We start from the raw sequence: 23,294 nt of genomic DNA on the forward strand, positions 1-23,294 counted from the left end.
AAAACAGAATGTAAAAATCCAATACTAAAACAGCTAAAACCCTTGTTATAAAAACCAATCATACATACAAACTTACCATGCATAAATTGTAGAAGCCTAGGGGGAAAGATTATCTTAGTTCCCCCATGCCTGACGACAGAGGTGGGTTTTGAGGAGCTTACGAAAGGCAAGTAGGGTGGGGGCTATTCTAATCTCCAGGGGGAGTTGGTTCCAGAGGGCCGGGGCCGCCACAGAGAAGGCTCTTCCCCTGGGCCCCGCCAACTGACATTGTTTAGTTGACGGGACCCGGAGAAGGCCTACTCTGTGGGACCTAACTGGTCGCTGGGATTCGTGCGGCAGAAGGCAGTCCCTGAGATAATCTGGCCCGGTGCCATGAAGGGCTTTATAGGTCATAACCAACACCAAATATGAGGTCATAAGCAATGATAGCTACATTTCCTTAGATACATAGTAAATGTTTATGAGAGTAAGAAAGGATGGAATAATTAAAAAAAAGACTTCGGCAACCTGAATGCTTAAATTCCTGAAGGTTTTCTGCAGATTTTGGCACTGATAAAGGAATTTAATTACGGCATTTCTTCCACTGGAATTCTATTGTTCAGTAGTTGCACTGAGTACCATAACTGCTCAGTATATCTGAGCCACTATTCTGCTAATAGTATCTGGTTACAGGGCAGTGTTTAGAATATATGACCAACCTTTTATTAATATTAGAGAACATGCCTGTGTATGAATGAATGCTTCGAATCAACTGTTGGGAGAAAGAATGATGCGTCATTCAGATAGGTGTTAAATAAGAAAACATGGATTTAACCCAACAACATTTTACAGCAAACATTTCTCTTTTCCCCTGTTTAGGATCTTGCTTCCTATTTTCCTCAATTCTTGGGGTGAAATTAATATTTGAATGAAAAAAGCAAGTTGTCTGTTTTCAGTTCTGAGCACCAGCACCTTAGTAAGGTGTACGTTGTGGAAAACATTTGGTTTTTCATAAAATGGTCCTATTTTGTGAATGTTGTACTTTTTCTATACACAAGTCCCAAATGTGGATGAAATGGGCTTGAAGAGTCAACAAAAGGAGAGTTTAGGCCAGTGATTTTCAACCTTTTTTGAGCTGCAGCACATTTTTTACATATACAAAATCATGGGACACATTGAGCGGGGGGGGGGGGGGAGAGTGGGGGGGCTAAAAAAGTTTGGACAAAAAAATTCTCTCTCTCTTCCTCCTTTTCGCTCTATTTCTCTCCCTCTTTCCCTTCCTTCCTCTCTTTTTTGCTCTTTCTATCTCTCCCTCCTTTCCTGCCTACCTTTCTCTCTCTCTTACTTTCTCTTTCTCTCTTGCTTTCTTTCTCTCTCTCTTGCTTTCTTTCACTCTCTTGCTTTCTTTCTCTCTCTCTTTCTCTCTTGCTTTCTTTCTCTCTCTCTTTCTCTTTCTCTCTTGCTTTCTTTTCCCCTCTCTTTTCTCTCTCTCTTGCTTTCTTTCTCTCTCTCTCTCTCTCTCTTGCTGAGCTTCGCAGCACACCTGACTATGTCTTGCGGCACACTAGTGTGCCGCGGCACACTGGTTGAAAAACACTGGTTTAGGCATCTTAAATAATTGTCTGTAGCTTTTATGTCAAATTGCATCTCTTAAATTTTCTGGTGGACAGTATTCTTTTTCTAGAGATGGAGAGAATCTCACCCTAAGTACTTTAAACTATGATATTCTTGCACAAGGCTTAAAATATAATGGTGATTGCATGCCATGGTTTGGATCCTGGGCTACGTTAGAGCACTGCATGCTATCTCTTCATTGTAGCTGTCTGTAATTTCTCTTTCCTTTAGTTGAGTTTCATGGAAGGCATTATTTGAATCAGGATTACTGCTAAAGGCTGTGAGCTGTACCGTAATTAATCATTTGGCTAGTTGCCTTGAGCCAGAATAATTGGGGGCTGGTGGGAGAGAAAGAGAAGTAGGGACACTGAGGACTAATTTAGAATTGGGCATCAAATTTATTATTTTGTGACACTATAATCAGTTGAGAGTTTATTTGCAAGTTGAGCCTTAAAGATGACTTCTAAGATAGCCTGGGAAGCTTTTCTTCTGTAGGCAATAATAAGGTGTTAAAATAGGAATATTGAGTTGGTGTGAAGGGAGATATTTTGAAAATTATCCCTGGGCCTTATTTGTTAAGGTAGGTTTAGAGTTTGTTTTGGAGCGTTGCCAAGTAACAAGCTGATTTTCCAAGCCAATGTGATATGGTGATCAAAATACTGGGTCAAGATTTGGAGAAGTGTGGGTTCACATCCAGCTTCAGCTGTTGTCATTTTGAGGGACTTGGATCATTAATAATAATAACAACAACAGACTTCGAGGTCTCCTAGTCCAACCCCTGCTTGGGCAGGAGACCCTACACTATTTCAGACAAATGGTTATTCAACATCTTCTTAAAAACTTCCAGTGTTGGATCATTCACTGTTCCACTGATCAGTGAGGAATTTTCTCCCTAGTTTTAAGTTGCTTCTCTCCTTGATTAGTTTCCACCCATTGCTTCTTGTCCTACCCTCAGATGCTTTGGAGAATAGCCTGATTCCCTCTTCTTTGTTGCAACCCCTGAGATATTGGAACACTGCAACCATTTATTTATTTATTTGTTTATTTATTTATTGGATTTGTATGCCGCCCCTCTCCATAGACTCGGGGCAGCTAACAACAATGATAAAAACAGCATGTAACAATCCAATAATAAAACAACTAAAAACCCTTATTATAAAACCAAACATACACACAAACATACCATGCATAACTTGTAATGGCCTAGAGGGAAGGAATATCTCAAGTCCCCCATGCCTGGCGGTATAAGTGAGTCTTGAGTAGTTTACGAAAGACAGGGAGGGTGGGGGCAGTTCTAATCTCCGGGGGGAGTTGGTTCCAGAGGGCTGGGGCCGCAACAGAGAAGGCTCTTCCCCTGGGGCCTGCCAAACAACATTGTTTAGTCGACGGGACCCGGAGAAGGCCAACTCTGTGGGACCTTATCGGTCGCTGGGATTCGTGCGGTAGCAGGCGGTTCCGGAGGTAATCTGGTCCAATGCCATGTACGGCTTTAAAGGTCATGAATAACACTTTGAATTGTGACCGGAAACTGATCGGCAGCCAATGGAAGCCACAGAATGTTGAATCATGTCTCCCCTAGTCCTTCTTTTCATTAAACTAGACACCCAGTTCCTGCAACCGCTCTTTATATATACTGTATTTAGCCTTCAGTCCCCTAATCATAGTTTGCTGGAGAATTCTGGGAGTTGAAGTCCACAAGTCTTAAAGTTGCCAAGTTTGAAGACCTCTATTCTATCCTTTTTGCATAGTGGCGATCAAAACTGAATGCAGTATTCCAAGTGTGGCCTTACCAAGGCATTATATAGCGGTATTAACACTTCACGTGATCTTGATTCTATCCCTCTGTTAATGCAGCCTTTCAGAATGTCATAGGTTTGCTGAGGTGTGGGAAAAGATCCTAATGTAAGCTGTCTGGAGCTCTCAGATATAAATATATTGGGATGTGTGCGTGTGTGGGTGGAATAGAGTTTTCCCCTTCTGCTCTCAGGCATCCTGTAGGATTAGATGAGTTGTTAAGCACTGGGCTCAGATGTACTGTATTTAAATCCAGTTGCCTGTGACTCACTCATCCAGCCACAAACTTTGCATTGGGAGCTGTGCCACAACCAGAGCAGCCTTTGAGCTTTAACTTTTGGTTCACCTGGAAATGGAGACATTTGCCCTGGCACACCCTGTTTTGTTTTCTCCTCTGCATGCCTTTCAGGCAGAGAAGTTTTCATGCCTGTTAATCTCGCTTTACAGTATAAACATACCCTCCCAGTGTTTATACAACAGGAATTAGATAGATACCAGGGAAAGCCTATGTAGAAAATCTCTCTCAATAAAGCCATGCTTCTGTAAAGAGCCCCAGGCTGCTCTTGAAGAAGATTGAGAAAGAAAGGCTATGCAAACACGAAAACAGTCAAATTGGAAGGAGCCCTGTCCTCCCACTCAAATAACCAGGATGACTGCATACCAGTGAAATAGGAAAGAGATGCCTAAAAGTCTTTTGGTGTGAGGTCTCCGGTGCTTGGTGTTTCTCAGACTGAAAGCTGCTTAAAGAATTTTTCTCCTGCATTGTCTTCTCTCTACAAAATAATTTGTGTTTAGAGATGAGAAGAGCGCGTGGCGACTGAGAAAAAGGGACTGTGCCTAATAGCCAGGTTGAACTTTGAGACCTGGTTTTATTTATCATTTACGGAGAGGGACGGCATACAAATCCAATAAATTATTATTATTATTATTATTATTATTATTATTATTATTATTATTATTTACCATCTAAACGAGTCTTCGGAGAGGGGCGGCATACAAATCTAATTAATAATAATAATAATAATAATAATAATAATAATAATAATAAATATCTAGGGCTGCCCATTTGCCAATAATGCTGGGCAGCTTACAAGGGTTAAAAGAAAAAAAAATACACTATAGGAAGTCCTTAATTTATGGCTGCAATTTAGATCAGAATTTCCATTGCTAAACAAGGCTATGTTTAAATGAGTGACACTCCCCCTACCCCCAATTTAGTGAACTCTTTTGCCCTATGTCAGGCTTGGAAACCCACCTTGGGCCTTGGCTTTTCAGGCCCGCCACTTTTAGCACTGTGTGAAACTGGGAGGGGGAATAGTATAGTCAAAATAGCATTCCTTTCTCCCAGAGTCAAGGTCACTCTGCCCTGCACTTGGAGGGGTGTGTCTGGGAGGCATCTCCAGTTTAGACCGTGCGTTGATTGGACAATGTGATGGACATGTGAGTTTTGGGGCAGGCACTTGGACCTCCTTTCGTTGGGGCTGTTACTTGGAACCCTGCCACCGTGGTTGTTAACGTGAATCACATGGTTATTAAGTAAGTCTGGCTTCCATCCTTGACTTTGCTTGTCAGAAGCTAACTGGAAAAGATTGCAAGTGGTGATCACATGACCCCGGACACTGCAACCATAGTAAGTACATGCCGATTTGCCAGCAGCCAAATTTTGATCATGTGACTGTAGGAATGCTGTGATATTTGTAAGTGCAAGGAAGACTGGTTATAAGTCCTCTCCCCCTTTTTTTAACACCACCAGAAGTTGAACATATTGTTTTTTAACCTTCATTGAAAGGGGGTTGTGATATGTTGCAATGTTGTAATGTTTCTAACAGAGTGATTTTGTGTTAGTATATGTGTCCAGCTCATGCATAAAGATAAGAAGTTTGAGGAAGTAAGCTAGTGCTGCAGGTTCAGTTCAGTGGCTTGTTGCTTTGGAAATCACTTCTGGATTTTGTTCTTGTGTTTATATATATATATATTTGTTTTCGTAGATTTTCACGGGTACAGGTATGACGGTCCTGGCATATTTGGGTTTCTTCCTGTGTAGGATTCAGATATTTCTGGGCGACGTTTCAACGAGGTACCTCGTCGAAACGTCGCCAGAAATATCTGAATCGTACACGGGAGGAAATCCAAATATGCCAAGACCGTCATATATATATGACACATGTTTTTTGCTGAATTTGAAAATTAAGGGAGACTAGGATAGATCTATTTCGGCCTTATTTTGGCCTCATCAGCTAGCCATACCCTCACTGGGACTTGAACCTGCAACCTTTGCCTTGCAAGGCAGAGAATTAACCTCTAGGCTACAGTATCCAATCCCTTCAGCTCTGCACCAGGGAAGGGTTATATATTTTTGTGTCGAATCAGAGAGGCAAAAAAGGAGCTGTGTGATGTTCCTTCAATACACCAGGGTGACTCGACACAAATATGTATGTATGTATGTATGTATGTATGTATGTATGTATGTATGTATGTATGTAACAATGCTGGTTTTTGCTGGCGAGATGTTCGTTGTTGTAAAAATGGCTAGTTTATATTATTGTGTAAAAGTAAAAAGTTGAAGATAATGCTATTATTTTCTACTGTGCTAAAAAAAGGTCAATACTCTTTTCTTCCCCCCTCCCCTCTATGCCTCTCTTAGCTTTTCACTATTTGTTATTTTCCTTTGTATTTTATTTTCTGATAAATCATAAAACTTTTCAAAGACAGCTTTGGTTTGTTCCTGCTAGCAGGAGCGGCTAGAGAAACCAAGAGTTTTCTGTCCCTAAAAAAAAAAGGTTACATCTTAATTTATTTCTTAATGAGCCAAAAACAAAACCTCATTTATAATTCTGGTATATTAAAAGAAGAACAAACAAATTATCCTTTGAAGATAATGCTAAACAAATACAATGCTAAACAAAGTGAATGTGAACATGCTTATTATCTTAATCCTTGATTAAGGAAGCTTGGATGGATGTAGTATGACAGGTGTTTTTAAAGTATTATATAGTTATTGGGGTCCTTTTTAGGAGATATATGAGTCCCTTAAGAAATCTTAATTTAGTTTTTTTGCCCCAGCTTCTGTTGACAAAGAGAGGCATCCTCAAATATATTTTGGTCCCAATTAGCCTGTATTGTTTTTTGTCTTGAGTTAATTTTCTTACAGGGAAACTTTCCATGGATAGTCCTGGACTTATGACCATAACTGAGCCCAATATTTCTGTTGCTAAGCAAGACAATTGTTAAGTGAATTTTGCTGCATTTTAAAACCTTACTTGCAGTTATTATGTGAATCACTAGAGCTGTTAAGTTAGTAATGCAGTTGTTAGATGAATCTGACTTTCCCATTGACTTTCCCATTGCCAGAAGATCGCAATAGGGGATCACATGAGCTTGGGACCCAGCAATGGTCAGAAATTTGAACCAGTTGCCAAGCATCTGCATTTTGATCACGTGATCGTGGGGATGCTGCAAATGTCGTAAGTGTGGGAAAACGGTCACAAGTCACTTTTTTCAGTGTCGTCGTAAGTTTGAATGGTCAATGAATGAATGGTTATGAATGGTGATTCAGTTCAACACGTCATAACTGAAATTATAAAGTCTAGTAACAGGCTTTCAGGGGCGTTTCTCATCGACTGAAATAAACGTGGAGACAAATTTCAGGCATGTGTTTGTCTTTTGGGAGATTTTTTGGTCAAGTACAGGGGGTAGACAAAAAAATGGAAACACCTTAAAAATCCAGATTTGGAATCCAAATTTGTGAAGCTCCCTTCAAACAGTTTTTGTGGAAACTGGGTTCTGTACGTGTTTATTGAGCTCTGCAGTGATTTTAGGAGCTGTGGTTTTGCGATCCGCTCTAACAATTCGCTTTAGAGTCCAATGGTCTCTCTCAGACAACTTCGACCAGACCTGTGCTTGGCTGAGGACGTTTTCACTTCTCTTTCAAAAGCAGTCATTACTTTTGAGACATTACCTCTTGAAAAGCCAAACATTCGGGCACTTTCTGTTACACAAGCGCCTGCCATTCGAGCACCAACAATTTGGCCTCTTTGAAAGTCTGACAGGTCTGCCATTTCTAGAAGGTTATAACCAATTTCCTTAAATTTCTGTTTAAAAAAAAAGGTAGTTTAAAAAACCATATCAAATAACAGAATTTTTTAAAAAAACATTAAAATATGTCAGGTTTTGATTGATTTGAACATGTTCAAACATTATGATGCCAAAAAGTCAAGTGTTTCCATTTTTTTGTCCACCCCCTGTATATGAAGACTCCCATCTTCTGCGCTGCAGGAGCTGGGAAATGATCACAGATGTCGGGCCTCTTGGTTTCGGAATCTCTTTTGAGAATCTGCCCTGCAACTTTGCCTTTGAGACAATTCAGAAGACAGGCAGAACTGAAATTTGAGGCAAGACCGGTTGGTTTCTGCTTTCCAGCATTTCCACTTCCTAGATACGTCAAATACCTCTCAGGGTGAGGTCACTAGTTATTTTTGTTCCTGGTGTCTCCTTCCGTACTTCTTTCAAGTCATTCTCATGGCCGCCTGGGTCAGGAGTGGGAGTTGAGGGTGAAGGTGTTGGGAAAAGAAATTGAAGGACCTCTACTCTGGGAGACATTTGAAGACTTAGGTGCCTAGCAGGCCTTGATGGTGGTGCTTCAGCTGCTGTTTGGGCTTTCCGTTGTTGCTCCAGTGTGCTCGGCGCTGTCCACGGTAGAAGGGAAAGGTGAGATACACATCTCAAAAGGGTTTCAACGAGGGGCAGAGGACACGGAAGAATACAGGAAGTCCTCAACCTACAACCACACTTGAGCCCAAATTTTTCTGCCATGAAGTGAGACATTTTGAAATGAATTTTGTCCCATTTTGCAATCCTTCTTGTCACGACTCTGGAAAATGGTCATAAGTCACTTTTTCCCAGGGCTGTCGTAAGTTTGAACGGTCACTAAGTGAACTGTTGTAAGACGAGGATCGGTGATATGCGATAAAGTTGGATTTCAGCCAAAGAATGCAAAATAAAACGACTATTTTTGTGACAAAGATTTAAAGGAAGTGTAAGAAAGGTGTTGTCCTTTCTGGGCAAAAGATAACACCTCTATCCCTCCGGCAGGGTGTATGGTGTCACCTAATAAGTGCTCTCATTATTGAACTAAGGGGTGGAGCAACAGCCTTACATATTGATAGGAAGGAAGACATTTTCCGTGGCTGTAACCAGGTGCTATTGTTTACATTGCTTCCTGGTTTGCAAATGTATTTTTCCTTTAAACGTCTTCTGGGGCAAGAAAAACTTACCTCCAAGCAGAAATCACAAAGAACCAGCTGCTGGTTTCTTTCTTATGCTTACACAAAAATGATGATCTCAGACTGATAAGGTTTTTAAAATCAGGTCCTGTACATTTTCCCTCTGTTCAAATGGCTTCGGAGGCTCTGAGTTTAGCAGCTGGTGCTGTGGCCCAAACAGTTCTGCTAATTCAAAGCTGAATCTTTTTTTTTAAAAAAAAAATCTTTATTGAATATTTACATTTAAAACAGCAGAGACAGAGACACACAAAAAGAAAAGATATACAAACAATAACATAACATACAAAAGCATACAACTTTATGCTATATAGATTACTTTGGTATCAGAACTTAAGCAACTACATAGAAACATAGAAACATAGAAACATAGAAGTCTGACGGCAGAAAAAGACCTCATGGTCCATCTAGTCTGCCCTTATACTATTTTCTGTATTTTATCTTAGGATGGATATATGTTTATCCCAGGCATGTTTAAATTCAGTTACTGAAACATAGAAGTCTGAAACATAGAAGTCTGAAACATAGAAACATAGAAGTCTGACGGCAGAAAAAGACCTCCTGGTCCATCTAGTCTGCCCTTATACTATTTTCTGTATTTTATCTTAGGATGGATCTATGTTTATCCCAGGCATGTTTAAATTCAGTTACTGTGGATTTATCTGCCACGTCTGCTGGAAGTTTGTCCCAAGCATCTACTACTCTTTCAGTAAAATAATATTTTCTCAGGTTGCTTTTGATCTTTCCCCCAACTAACTTCAGATTGTGTCCCCTTGTTCTTGTGTTCACTTTCCTATTAAAAACACTTCCCTCTTGGACCTTATTTAACCCTTTAACATATTTAAATGTTTCAATCATGTCCCCCCTTTTCCTTCTGTCCTCCAGACTATACAGATTGAGTCCATGAAGTCTTTCCTGATAAATAACGATTAACATATATGCCAGCTATTCTGCTGGGCCTTGTTCCTTACAGCCTACCCATGTTTTAATCTATTCTGTTTTCTGATTTTATTGTAAACCATGTTTTTTAGATTACTTTATTCCTATCTCTTTGTGTTTCTTTTTCTGGGTTACATTATTTCTCATATTGGTAGTTCAGTCGGCATCAATAGTTTAGCAACCGTTTGTCTACTGAGTCTTTAAGATGAGTCTTTAAGCTGTTCTCTTCTTAGCCAGTTTCAGCCTATTTGTTGCAAGGACATGGTGTGCAGTTGCTGGAGTGTGAAAGGGATGCCATTTATGGGGCTATATCTTGTGTGAATTATGTAAACTGGTTCAGTTTGCCTTGGAAACTGGAGCCTTCAAATTTGACGTCTGTTGCAGGAGAGGGCGGTATTCAGCCAGCGTTTGGCAACTCTGAGCAAAACCAGAGAAGCAAAAACCAACTTTGACGGTGTTAAAGCCTGTTAGTGGTTCCTAACAGGCTTATATATCTGGGGCATTCTAGTTCCACATGGATCTGTCTTGAACGCTGAGGTTATCAATTTGTCAATCTGTGATCTGGAAAAGTCCTCTTATCTACCCTGGAAACTGGGTATCTGTTGCCAGTTACAGCAGAGTTAACATTGGGGTGTAGTATTGCTCAGCCAGTTCATGAACTTAATTTAGGTGGCTGTTTTCACTCTTGCTACCTCCCAGCTTCTGCTATTGCTCCTTGCTGTTTCTTGATCAAAACTAGGAGAGAGAACATAAGAACATAAGAAGAGCCATGCTGAATCAGGCCAAAGCCCATCTAGTCCAGCATTCTGTGTCACACAGTGGCCCAATTGTACATGGGGATCTTGAGCAGAAAGAGAAGGCAAGACCCTCCCTTTCCCTTGACCCCCAACAAATGGTTCCCAAGGGAATCCCGCCTGCCTCAACCAACATAGACGCGGCCCTTGGACATCCATTTCAATAGCCACCGATACACTTGACATCCATGAATCTGTCCAATCCTGCCTTGAAGATATCCAGGCTGACAGCTGTCACAACCTCTTCTGGAAGTGAATTCCATAAACCAAGGACCCTCTGGGTGAAGAAATATTTCCCTTGATTTGTCCTCACTTTCTTACCTGTGAGCTTTAGGGAGTGCCCCCTTGTCCTAGTATTGTGCGATAGAGAAAAGAATTTTTCTCTATCCACCTCTTCTATCCCATGCTTGATTTTATACACTTCGATCAATCACCTCTTAAACACTGTCTTTCAAGGCTGAAGTGACCAAGGTGTTGCAACCTGGTTTCATAAGGAAGGTGCTTATCTTGACCTCATGATCAACAGATTTCTCAGCACACAGAATTTTGTGATAATTCCAGCCGCTTGTAGGGGTTTAAAAAGACATAGTTTGAGTACTGGTGAAGCATCAAGTTTTACACAGAGGAGATCCTAGTTTTAGACTCTGGTATTGCCAGTTAAATTACTTGCCTTAGATTTGGGCGAACTACAATTCATGAGAATAAATTTAAAGTTTGGAAGGACCAGTGGTCTGAATTCAGTCTAGAACAGTTCCATGTGTTTAGAAGAATACTTTGAGAGGTAATAATGTGTGTTAAAAGAATTCTGCTGACCACCTTACAGTATAGTATCCTTGCTGTTGAAGGAGGGTTTGGGCTAATTGGTTGGAGGGAGATCAGCTTTCCTAACTAGTTACTCTTTAATGCTGGGGATAATGTTATCCATTCAGTTGTGTCTGACTCTTGGTGATTCTATGGGCTTGGTCGTCTTTCTACCTCTTCAGATCTTACACTACTTCTTTGAGATTTTCTGTGCTCTGGCTGGTGTCAACTTTGATCATGTACTGCAGGAGGTGTTAATAATAATAATAATAATAATAATAATAATAATAATAATAACAACAACAACAACAACAACAACAATAATAATAATAATGTGTTAGATTTGTATGCTGCCCCTCTCCGAAGACTCGGAGCGGCTCAGTGCCCTAGGGCTGAGTCCAGCCTGCAGGGTGCTTAGATCTGGCCTGCCCTGGAAACAGTGAAGGACCAGCCTGTGGTCCCTGTGCCAGTGAAAATGGGCTCCCAATCTCTGTTTTTGGCTGGGACGGCCTCCTGAAATCTGCTACCAGCAAAAATGGAGCTTGGGAGGGCTGCATGGCAGAGGGTTGCAGGAGGCTATCTGAGCCAAAAACGGAGATTGGGAGCCCATTTTTGCTGTCAGAGTACTCAGGCTGTCACAGGCAGTCTTGACATGAGTGACAGTCAAGCATGCCACACCACTCCATCCCCTTGAGGTCAAATAGAACCCTGATGCAGCCTCGAGGAAATCGAGTTTGACACCCCGGTGTACTCTTTGATAGGGCTGTGCAAAGGAATAAAGGTTATTTGGGCATACAAGGTGTTCATGTGACAGGTGCAACTCTTTAAAGCAGCTACATTTTCACTTGGGATTGCAGGCTACTCGATCCTCAAAAATGACTAAGGGAAATGACATCTGAGGATTTCCGAGACGTTTACATGCATATCTGTAAGTGCAGTCCATAGTATTTTTTGGAATCTTCAGTATTATATTGGTTTGCACATGCCATATTGATGTTGTTTCTGTAAGACTGTCATTCTGAAGTCTTTTTAAGACACTGCTGACGGGATAACCACATATGAGTGTCAGAATGCATAGATGAAAAATGATCTCAATTTTCTTTTTCTTCCCTCCTCAGATTGTGCAGTAAATGTTCACAAAAACTGCAAGAATCTTCTGCCTGAATGCAGCAGCAGCAGATCCAAGGTAGATCGTGCAATCCCTACTCATACGCACATTTATGTATGTATGTATGTATGTATGTATGTATGTATGTATGTATGTATGTGGCATTTTTACTTTTTACAACTCAAAGGAGTTCACAATACAGATAGAAATTGAACAAGGCCTATAATTTATATCAAGACACTTCATAAAGTGAAGGCTGCATTTTTGGTTCTGATACAAGTTCTGATACAAGCTGTTATTAACAGAATAACAGAGTTGGAAGGGACCTTTGAGGTCTTCTTGTCCAACCCCCATGTTCAGCAGGAGACTGTATAAGAGGGGTGTCAAACTTGATTTCATTGAGGACCATCAGGGTTATGTCTGGCTTGGCGGAGGGCTAGCGGGCGTGGCCAGCTCAACACCACTCATGTCAGAGCTCCTGTGGTGGCCTGAATGCTCTGCCAGTGAAAACAGGCTTCTGAGCTCTGCTTTTGGCTGCAATGGCCTCCTGCAATCCACTGCCAGTGAAAACAGAGCTCCGGAGGGCTGCTGTCAGAGGCACCATGGGCCAGTCCTTTGCCCCGTGGACCTAGAGTTTGTCACCCCTGCTCTGTACCATTTCAGACAAGTGGTTGTCCAGTCTCTTCTTAAAAACCTCCAGCGATGGAGGACCCACAACTTCTGAAGGCACACTGCCGATTATTTCAATTTCAATTTGTATGAAAAGAAATAATTGTTTGTTTTTAAAATTGAGTAAACATTTTGGGCTCAATTGTGGTTGTAAGTCAAGGACTATCTATACCGGGGAATATTTATTTTCCATATTCCATATTTTTTGAACTATAAGATGCTCCAGATTATAACATGCACCAATCGTTTGGGGAGGAAACAAGAAAAAAAAACCCTGTCTCCCTGCAATTTGCCTCCTTGCAGCAAACAGCCTGGTCCCCTGCAGCACAGACTAATTTAGCACGAGCACCTGATTGGAGGTTAGATCAGCTTCCCGGAATACTGTCGATCAGCTGTTTCAGGCTGCAGGGGTCACTGCAACCCATTGCCTCCATTTGCCCCATTTTTTGCCTCTGCACATTCTGTTTTTGCCTCGTTCCATGTGGTGGGGATTGTCACTGCCTATTGCTGCCGAATGGTGGTGGCAATAGGTACCAACGGCAGCAATGATTCCTGCCGCCTGGAACAGATCGAAAACAAGATGCGCGGATGCAAAAAAATGGGACGCGTGGAGGCGGTGATAGGCAGTGACTGCGATGAGAGCTGGAGATCCCTGCAGCCTGGAACAGCTAATCGGTGGTATTTCAGGAGGGTTAGCTGCTCATGCTAAATCAGGCTGTGCTGAAGCTGACCAGGCTGTTTGCTGCAAGGAGGAAAATTGCAGGGAGGCAGAGGCCAAAAACTGGTGAGGTAGAGAGTTATATGTTTTGTTAATATGATGCTCTGAATGCATTTAAGCTTTGAAGTTGGATTGAGGAATTTATGTCCTTCCAGATAATTATTTCCCTGAACATTGATCCTGCTAACTAATGTTTATGGCAAGCTCGTGTTTATGGCATAAGATTCATCTGGCAACTTTGTAATTGTACATTATTGTTTAATTATTGGAACTTAGTAAAATATCTTATGGTCTGCAAGATCCCAGAGGGATTTGAGAGACTTTAAATGGATCTGGTTCCGGGAGGAGGTTCGTAAGCCGAAAAGTTCGTAAGACGAAACAATGTTTCCCGTAGGAAACAATGTAAAACAGATTAATGCGTGAAAGGAAAAAAAAATCGCAAAAATGGTGCTGCGCTGGGCAGTGTTCCCTCTAATTTTTTTTTGGGGTGGTTGTAAAAGTATAGTGTCTGAGCGGCAGTCCCTTTGGGACTGGGCGGCACAGAAATAATAAACAAACAAACAAATAAAAAACCCACCCTGTTTTGCCTGAGAGAATTTCAAAATAAAATACTGTACTGTGTGTCTATAACAGTGAGCTCATAATAGGGCAACTCTATCAATATCAAAATGCCACTTAAATAGTTGAGCTAGTTTCAAACTAGATTTTGATTTTCTTTCTCTCTTCCTTACTCCCATTCTTTTTCTTTCTCTTTTCCTTCCTCTCTTTTTTCTATCTGTTTCTCTCTCTTCCTCTCTCTCTCCTTCCCTCTCACTCTTTCCCTCTTGGCTTCTGGGCAGGTTTGGAAAACTCTGAGTTGATGATGATTTTTAAGTGAGCGATTGCTCACTGCTCAGCTTAGAGGGAACTATGGCGCTGGGCGCCGCCGCTCGGCTGTCACCTTTTGAAACAGCTGGGTGATTCTTGGCATTCTCCCGAACGCCGAACCAAAAAGTTCGGCAAAAGTTCGGGTTCGGGAGGCTGTCGAGAGGCGCCGATGCCCGGCTGTTACCTTTTGAAACAGATGGGGGCCTTCTTGGCGTTCCCCCAACGCCAAACCTGGAAGTTTGGCAAAAGTTCAGGTTTGGCTTTCGGGTTCGTAAGGCCGCTGAGAAGCGCCGCCACCCGTCTGTCACCTTTTGAAACAGCCGGGGGGCTTCTCGGCGTTCTCTTAAACACCGAACCTGGAAGTTCGGCAAAAGTTTGGGTTTGGCGTTCGGGTTTGGGAGGCCGCCAAGAAGCGCCGCTGCCCGGCTGTCACCTTTGCAGAAGAGCGCGGAGCTGTCGGCTGGTTGGGAGGCTCAAAAGGAGGTGGGGAATCCCAATAGGGAATTCCATGGGTGGAGCTTTGACGTCACGAAGACGTCTTTCCTGGAGTCCATGTTTCAGCCGGCCAGGAAGGACATCTCCGTGACAACCCCCCTGCTGTTTCAAAAGGCGACAGCCGGGCAGCGGTGCTTCTGGGCGGCATTACAAACCCGAACGCCGAACCCAAACTTTTGCCAAACTTCTGAGTTCGGCGTTCAGGCGGCAGGTTCGTAAGGCGAAAAAAGTTTGTAAGAAGAGACAAAAATTTTCCGAACCCCGGGTTTGTATCTTGAAAAGTTCATATGACAAGGGGTTCGTATCACGAGGTACTACTGTACAGTTAGATCTTTACTAATACTGCTGCCCTTCTAGAGCAGAGTGTATTGAATTCAGATGGGAGAGCTGTAAGCTTTAAATTCAGGGAATTGGGGCTTGCTCAATAGAAACTAAACTACTGTATTTTGGCGTGGAGCTGAAGTGTATGTGTGATCCTTTGTCTCTCTTCTCTTTCTGTTATAGCAAAGGGATTTGCAACTCCGGCCCCCAGGCTCCCCCCCTAGTTTACTGCAAAGTGCCAGCCGAGGTTTGTATAAAATATTTTTTTTTCTTGTCCTGCTTTTAAATATGGAAGGCTTAGTACTGAGTCTTTGAAAAATACATTACTAAAACCCACGGAGTTTAAGCATTGCAGGTTACAGTTTGTGCAATGCTGTGAAAAAAGAGTGGAACAACTACTTTGTCCTGCTTGGTGAAAAGTCTAGAATGTTCTTTAGCCAATATACTGTCCTTGTGTATCTTAATTTTTTTTTATTGGGCTGTGAAACTTTTTTTTAACAAAAAGTAGGGTAGGAAGGGAGGGAGCAACCACCGCAGAGCAGGGAGGAAATGAATAAGCTGCTGGTTTTTCATTGATTGGTTATTCTGTAACTGTGAAATTGAAAAATATATCTGGATTGTCTGCTTTTATTAAATTGTGCCTGTGGACAGGGCTTATTATATATTTAGGCCACTCTCTTAAACATTCTCCAAAATTAAACTGGCAAAAGAAGCTATGAGAAAAGCAAAGAAACATCTCCCGAAGATGTGGAGCAAATTGGAAAGATTATTTTCTTAGTCTTAGCGTTTATTTCAGTACTAACCATACCCGGCCAAGCGTTGCTGTGGCTCAGTCTGGTTAAATGGAAAAGAAAGAATTGAGAAAGTACATGTTTCTGCTAGGGACCCGATCTTTTACCACACTTAGCTAACTTCATATAAATGGACCATTCTCCTTGGTTCAAATTATCACCAGCCCATCAAAACGTGCCTCCTATCTTTTTCACCAACCTCAGTGCCAAGCAACTCTGTGTTTGCTGTGTCAAAATAAATGAAGGAATTGAGTGAAAATGGAAATAACCGTAAGGAATCGAGAATTAAATGAAGAAAAGGTGCATTGGGTGTAGGAGTTGAACCCCCAGCCATGGGGACCTCACGCCCCTACGCCTCCCACTCGGCTAGGGACCCATTGGAAGACATGATCTTTTACTGCACTTAGCCTACTCCATATAAATGGACCATTTTTATTGGTTCAAATTATCACCAGCCAATCCAAACACGCCTCCTATCTTTTTCATCAGCCAATCCAAACACGCCTCCTATCTTTTTCACCAGCCAATCCAAACGAACCTCCTATCTTTTTCACCAGCCAATCCAAACGAACCTCTTATCTTTTTCACCAGCAAATCCAAATGAACCTCCTATCTTTTTCATCAGCCAATCCAAACGCGCCTCCTATCTTTTTCACCAGCCAATCCAAACACGCCTCCTATCTTTTTCACCAGCCAATCCAAACGCGCCTCCTATCTTTTTCACCAGCCAATCCAAACGAACCTCCTATCTTTTTCATCAGCCAATCCAAACACGCCTCCTATCTTTTTCACCAGCCAATCCAAACGAACATCCTATCTTTTTCACCAGCCAATCCAAACACGCCTCCTATCTTTTTCACCAGCCAATCCAAACGAACATCCTATCTTTTTCACCAGCCAATCCAAACATACCTCCTATCTTTTTCACCAGCCTCAATGCCAAGCAACTCCCTGTTTGCTGTGTCAAAATAAATGAGGGAATTTAGTGAAAATGGAAATAGCCATAGGAAATCAAGAATGAAATCCAGAAAAAGTGCATTGAGTGTAGGAGTTGAACCCCCAGCCCAGGGGACTTGATGCCCCTATGCCTCTCACTCAGCTAGGAACATGTTGGAAGACCCCATCTTTACCACACTTAGCCTACTCCATATAAAAGGACCATTCTCATTGGTTCAAATGATCACCAGCCAATCCAAATGCGCCTCCTATCTTCTTCACCAGCCTTAATGCCAAGCAGCTCCCCGTTTTTACCTGGCACAGGTGTGACATCTATATAATACAGGTACATAAATGCATAAATAGATACCTAAATAGGTACATATTCAAATGCAACACTGTGTCAAAATTTCCAAGCAATCGGTGAAGAACTTTCAGAGATTTAAGATTTTGAACAAACAAATATTTACATTTTTATTTATATGGATTACTGTATTCTTCAGAGTATAAGGTGCATCAGAGTATAAGACACACCTTAGTTTTGGGGAGGGAAAACAAGGGGAAAAAATCTGCCTCCCAGCAATTTGCCAAACAGCAAACAGTACAGATGATATACACTGTTTGCTGTGTATTTCTCTGTGTGTGTGTTTGTATGTGACCCATAGAAATAGCAAAGAATTGGAGAAATGTACATTATGGCAATATATTAATGCCAGAAAGTTTTCTTAAATGTAGTCACACTAACTCCTTCCAATTATTTAAATAGATCTACCAACCAAACAAGACAGTCAGGGTTTAACTCACCTGCCTTATCTTAATACTAAAACGATACTATACTTGTACAGTTTCAGACTATACGTGTACAGATGCAATTAAAATTTATGTTCTCATTAGCACATGGAAGGACTAGAAACAATGGAATGAAACTGCAAGGGCGTAGATTTAGATTAGATATCAGAAAGAACTTTCTAACGGTAAAGGTGATAAACCAGTGGGACAGTTTGTCATAGGAGGTGGTGGGCTCGCCTTCACTGGAGGTCATCTTTCTGGGATGGTTTAGTGAATCCTGCATTGAGCAGGGAGTTGGACCCGATGACCCTGGAGGTCCCTTCCAACTCTATGATTCTATGATTCTATCCACACTTTTTTCTTTTCAACCACAGTTAAATTTGGTGTGTTATTATACCAAGATTATGAGTTTGTATTTGGAAATACAGGTAGTTATGGGGCTGCTCTCCCTCCTGCCAGGAGATCTCCTCCCCGCCAGCATGAAGGGAGCTGCGGATCCTCCTCTTGGGCTTGCCGGAGATCTGGCTCTGGCATTGCCTGCAGGGAGTAGATCCCTCCCTTACCTCCAGGGGGGCAAAGGGGGCTCCTCGCCCAGCCAAGGATCCCCATTGGGGGGGGGGGGGCTTCGGGTGGATCCAGAAGGAGGTTTGGAGAAAGTTTCTTACAGAAGGTCTCCCTGTGGTCCGTCAGAGCAGGAGATCTCCAAACATCCAGATCCCTCACGTTCAATTGGAAAAAGTGGAGTAAACGGAGCTTTAAAATGTTTGTGCAGATTCGTAACAAAGACTGACCTCCTTGCAATGGGGAGGGGAGGGTTTGGGGAGGAAAGAAAAGGTTTAAATTAACTGGATTTTCATTTTTTTCTCAACACCCAAGAGATCCTTTTTCTTTGAGCTGCATCTAAAAGGCCAACAGTGAAATCTTTTCTTTTAATGCTATGTTTCTATGCTTCTGCGATCACAATTGAGCCCAAAATCTCTGTTGTTAAGTGAAACATTTGTTAAGTGAGTTTTGCCCAAAATCTCTGTTGTTAAGTGAAACATTTGTTAAGTGAGTTTTGCCACATTTTTTTTACTTTTCTTGTCGCCGTTATTAAGTTAGTAACCTGGTTCTTAAGTGAATCTGGCTTTCCCATTGACTTTGCTTGCAACCATCATAAATAGGAACCGGTTGCCAAGCGTCTGAACTTTGATCACATGATCATGGGGGAATGCTGGGAAAGTCAAAAGTGCGAAACATGGCCATAGGTCACATTTTTCAGTGACCTACAAAGTCTTCGTAACTTTGAACGGTCATTAAATGAACTGTTGTAAGTAAAGGACTACTTGTACCACAGTAGTATTTTAACCCAGTGTTTCCCAACCTTGGCAACTTGAAGATATTTGGACTTCAACTCCCAGAATACCCCAGCCAGCTGGCTGGGGAATTCTGGGAGTTGAAGTCCAGATATCTTCAAGTTGCCAAGGTTGGGAAACACTGTTTTAACCTGTTCATTTTCAATTACTTTTTCAACTATATGTTCCCACCAAGTTTTCCTTACTGGCAAATGGTAATTTTTATAGAAGTTCCAGTGAATCATTTGGGTGACTGGGTTATGTCTTTGTTTATGGTCTGTGCAATTTATTTTGCAGAAGCTCGTATGGTTACTTTTCAACCACCTTCTTCTCAATTTTTTTGTAAGAATTGACCATGTAATACTTTTCCTTGCCAGCATTCTGTTTATGTTTTTATTACATTATTTCAACATTCGTGTTTTGTTTTCTATACATCTAGTTTGTTTTTAACTTGCATCAATTAAAATTGTAACGTTCCTGACTGTTTTGCTTAGCCAATGCCTGCTTTTCTTCTGTGGCTGTTTGGTAATATAATTAATTAAATGTGATGTTATTCATTTATAATTATGTTTATTTATGATACATGTTTACATATTTATTGAGGATGTATATTCTGGCCCAAGAAGTGGGGTGATTAGTATACCAGCAGCAATCCCTTCCGCTTCTGTGTATTATTATTTTACACGTCAGATAGAAACATAGAAGACTGACGGCAGAAAAAGACCTCATGGTCCATCTAGTCTGCCCTTATACTATTTTCTGTATTTTATCTTAGGATGGATCTATGTTTATCCCAGGCATGTTTAAATTCAGTTACTGTGGATTTACCAACCACGTCTGCTGGAAGTTTGTTCCAAGGATCTACTCCTCTTTCAGTAAAATAATATTTTCTCATGTTGCTTTTGATCTTTCCCCCAACTGACTTCAGATTGTGTCCCCTTGTTCTTGTGTTCACTTTCCTATTAAAAACACTTCCCTCCTGAACCTTATTTAACCCTTTGACATATTTAAATGTTTCGATCATGTCCCCCCTTTCCCTTCTGTCCTCCAGACTATACAGATTGAGTTAATTAAGTCTTTTCTGATACGTTTTATGCTTAAGACCTTCCACCATTCTTGTAGCCCGTCTTTGGACCCGTTCAATTTTGTCAATATCTTTTTGTAGGTGAGGTCTCCGGAACTGAACACAGTATTCCAAATGTGGTCTCACCAGCATTCTATATAGCGGGATCATAATCTCCCTCTTCCTGCTTGTTATACCTCTAGCTATGCAGCCAAGCATCCTACTTGCTTTCCCTACTGCCTGACTGCACTGTTCACCCATTTTGAGACTGTCAGAAATCACTACCCCTAAATCCTTTTCTTCTAAAGTATTTGCTAACACAGAACTGCCGATACAATACTCAGATTGAGGATTCCTTTTCCCCAAGTGCATTATTTTACATTTGGAAACATTAAACTGCAGTTTCCATTGCTTTGACCATTTATCTAGTAAAGCTAAATCATTTACCATATTACAGACGCCTCCAGGAATATCAACCCTATTGCACACTTTAGAGTCATCGGCAAATAGGCAAACCTACCCTACCAAACGTTCCCCTATGTCACTCACAAACATATTAAAAAGAATAGGACCCAGAACAGACCCTTGTGGCACACAGCTTGTAACCTGTCTCTGCTCAGAATACTCGCCATTAACAATAACTCTCTGATGTCTACGTGTCTTGGCTTTATCACACATCCACGCTCTGTTAAAATTCTCTGCTCGGTGATGTCGAAGGTTTAATAGCCTGGCTATACCGAGACAAACCAACAAGATATTTGGGGTTGGAAATTTTTGGTGCTTCATATGTTTCTCCTGCTGAGGCAGAAGAAAGTGGCTGATCTTTTACAGCCCCCAGTCTCAGCTTTGTGGAGTTTGGGAAGTTTAAAAAGAGAAGCAAGGGGGAAAATATTTACTTGAATATCACAGTGATCCATTATGCGAGAAGAGGAGAGCAGCGATCAATAGTTCCCAGCAGTGTGCAGATTGTGCTAATTGAACGCAGAGTACAATTTCTCATATTTATCAGTCCATTTTCAGGGCATTCAAAAGGGGGAGAGGGGAGAAGAGGAGGGGAGGGCCGTGAGCTGGAGAAAGGGAAAAATATCTCTGCTCCTTTATTTTTATTTATTTATTTATTTATTGGATTTGTATGCCGCCCCTCTCCGCAGACTCGGGGCGGCTAACAACAATAGTAAAAGACAATATGTAACAATCCAATTTAATAAAACAACTAAAAGACCTAATTATAAAAAAACCAGACATACACACAAACATACCATGCATAACTTGTAATGGCCTAGGAGAAGGAATATTTTAACTCCCCCATGCCTGGCGACAAAGGTGGGTCTTGAGTAGTTTGCGAAAGACAAGGAGGGTGGGGGCCGTTCTAATTTCTGGGGGGAGTTGATTCCAGAGGGCCGGAGCCGCCACAGAGAAGGCTCTTCCCCTGGGCCTCGCCAAACGACATTGTTTGGTCGACGGGACCCGGAGAAGGCCAACTCTGTGGGACCTTATCGGCCGCTGGGATCTGTGCGGTAGAAGGCGGTTCCAGATATATTCTGGCCCAGTGCCATGTAGGGCTTTAAAGGTCATTACCAACACTTTGAATTGTGACCGGAAACCAATCGGCAGCCAGTGTAGGCTGCGGAGTGTTGCAGAAATGTGGGCGAATCTAGGAAGCCCCACGATGGCTCTCGCGGCCGCATTCTGCACGATCTGAAGTTTCCAAATACTTTTCAAAGGTAGCCCCATGTAGAGAGCGTTACAGTAATCGAACCTCGAGGTGATGAGGGCATGAGCGACTTGGAAGAATTGAAGTAAAACAGCATGCCTTTTTGGAATTATTTAGATTTGAAGTAGCATATTTGTTGTGAATTCTGTCTCTGAGACATAATTTTAGTCTGCAAAGGAGCTCCCAATTAAGTCCAATAATCCAGAAGGGAGTAGTGTACTTTATGATGAGGAAGGGAGGGAATGAAGAATAGATACCTGTTGTGGTTAGCTCTGGCCCAGCTCCTGCCCCAAGGACTGTGGATGTGGGAAGACATCCATATGCTGCAGGCCTGTTTTGCTCCCGGTGGAATCTGCTGATGAAGGCTCCTCTGACCAAGAAGACATGAGTGACAGGGAGGAGGAGAGTGTGGCAGACAGCTCAGAAGGAGATCAATTCTCTAGCTCCTCCTTGGATTCAGAACAAGAGTTAATGATACAGCCACGCATGCGGAGAGCGATGCATAGACAACAACAACTGAGAGATTATTATCAAAGAAAATGAGGCCACCTGTGGTTGGGTGGGGCTGTGGTAATTAGTGAGGCTGCTATAAATAGCAGTCTGTGGGTTTGGCCATTGTGGAGGATTATCTGATCATTGTGTTTTGTGCCTGCTTTGCTGACTTTGACCTTTGTGTGCTGATTTTTCGCCGCTTTGAAACTAAACCAGAGCAAAGTGTGTTTCACTTTGTAGAAAGAAGAAGGACTGTGAATTGCCTCACAGCTGCAAGCTACGTATCACAGAACTGATAAGGGACTTGTACAAATTACCAGTTTGGTTGGACACGAGTGCTCTTTGCTATACAAAAAGAGCGCTTCGTTTATTTGAATTTTCGGTATAAAGAACATTGTTTTGAATTTTCAAACGTGTGTGTGTCTGAAATTTGTACCTGTGCATTTTCGGGAGGATTCTACCAGAAAGCTCGACAGAACAGATACCGTAGGTTGCCAGAGCATGTGTTTATAGGCAGATGATTTCAGCCGCCAGGAATGATGGTTTGCCTAAGCAGTGTAGAAGTTTTATTAGGCAATGACTGAATTTGGTTTCTCACAAAGCATCTGAACTATGTGTGAACCCCACATGCTTCGCTAGCCCCATATATCAAGCTGCAGTACGTGGATCTGGCTGCTTAGGCTGTGCAAGATGCAAAGAGGCAGTTGGATGTCTTTTGAGATTTGTGCTGTCATCATTCCAATAAACTACATGGTTCCAAATGTTTATACGTTCTGAGATACTTTCTGAGAGAACTG

At 41.9% G+C, this 23,294-nt stretch overlaps 1 protein-coding gene across 9 annotated transcripts in view; it reads left to right on the plus strand.

The window, feature by feature from the left end:
• LOC139165078 (rho guanine nucleotide exchange factor 18-like) overlaps positions 1-23,294 on the plus strand; it is a 108,657-nt gene that overhangs the window by 24,299 nt on the left and 61,064 nt on the right. For 4 of the 9 annotated variants that reach the window (XM_070748026.1, XM_070748053.1, XM_070748034.1 and 1 more), the window contains 2 exons: positions 12,319-12,386; positions 15,562-15,625. In XM_070748026.1, the coding sequence (XP_070604127.1) occupies positions 12,319-12,386; positions 15,562-15,625 (132 nt within the window). Of the gene's footprint in view, positions 1-8,004; positions 8,095-12,089; positions 12,129-12,318; positions 12,423-15,561; positions 15,626-23,294 lie in introns of those variants that run through there. The other 5 variants (XM_070748070.1, XM_070748061.1, XM_070747999.1 and 2 more) reach the window with 4 other exon arrangements.

The sequence above is a fragment of the Erythrolamprus reginae genome, chromosome 1 (genome assembly GCF_031021105.1).
Source record: "Erythrolamprus reginae isolate rEryReg1 chromosome 1, rEryReg1.hap1, whole genome shotgun sequence".
In the NCBI taxonomy this organism is placed as follows: domain Eukaryota; kingdom Metazoa; phylum Chordata; class Lepidosauria; order Squamata; family Dipsadidae; genus Erythrolamprus; species Erythrolamprus reginae.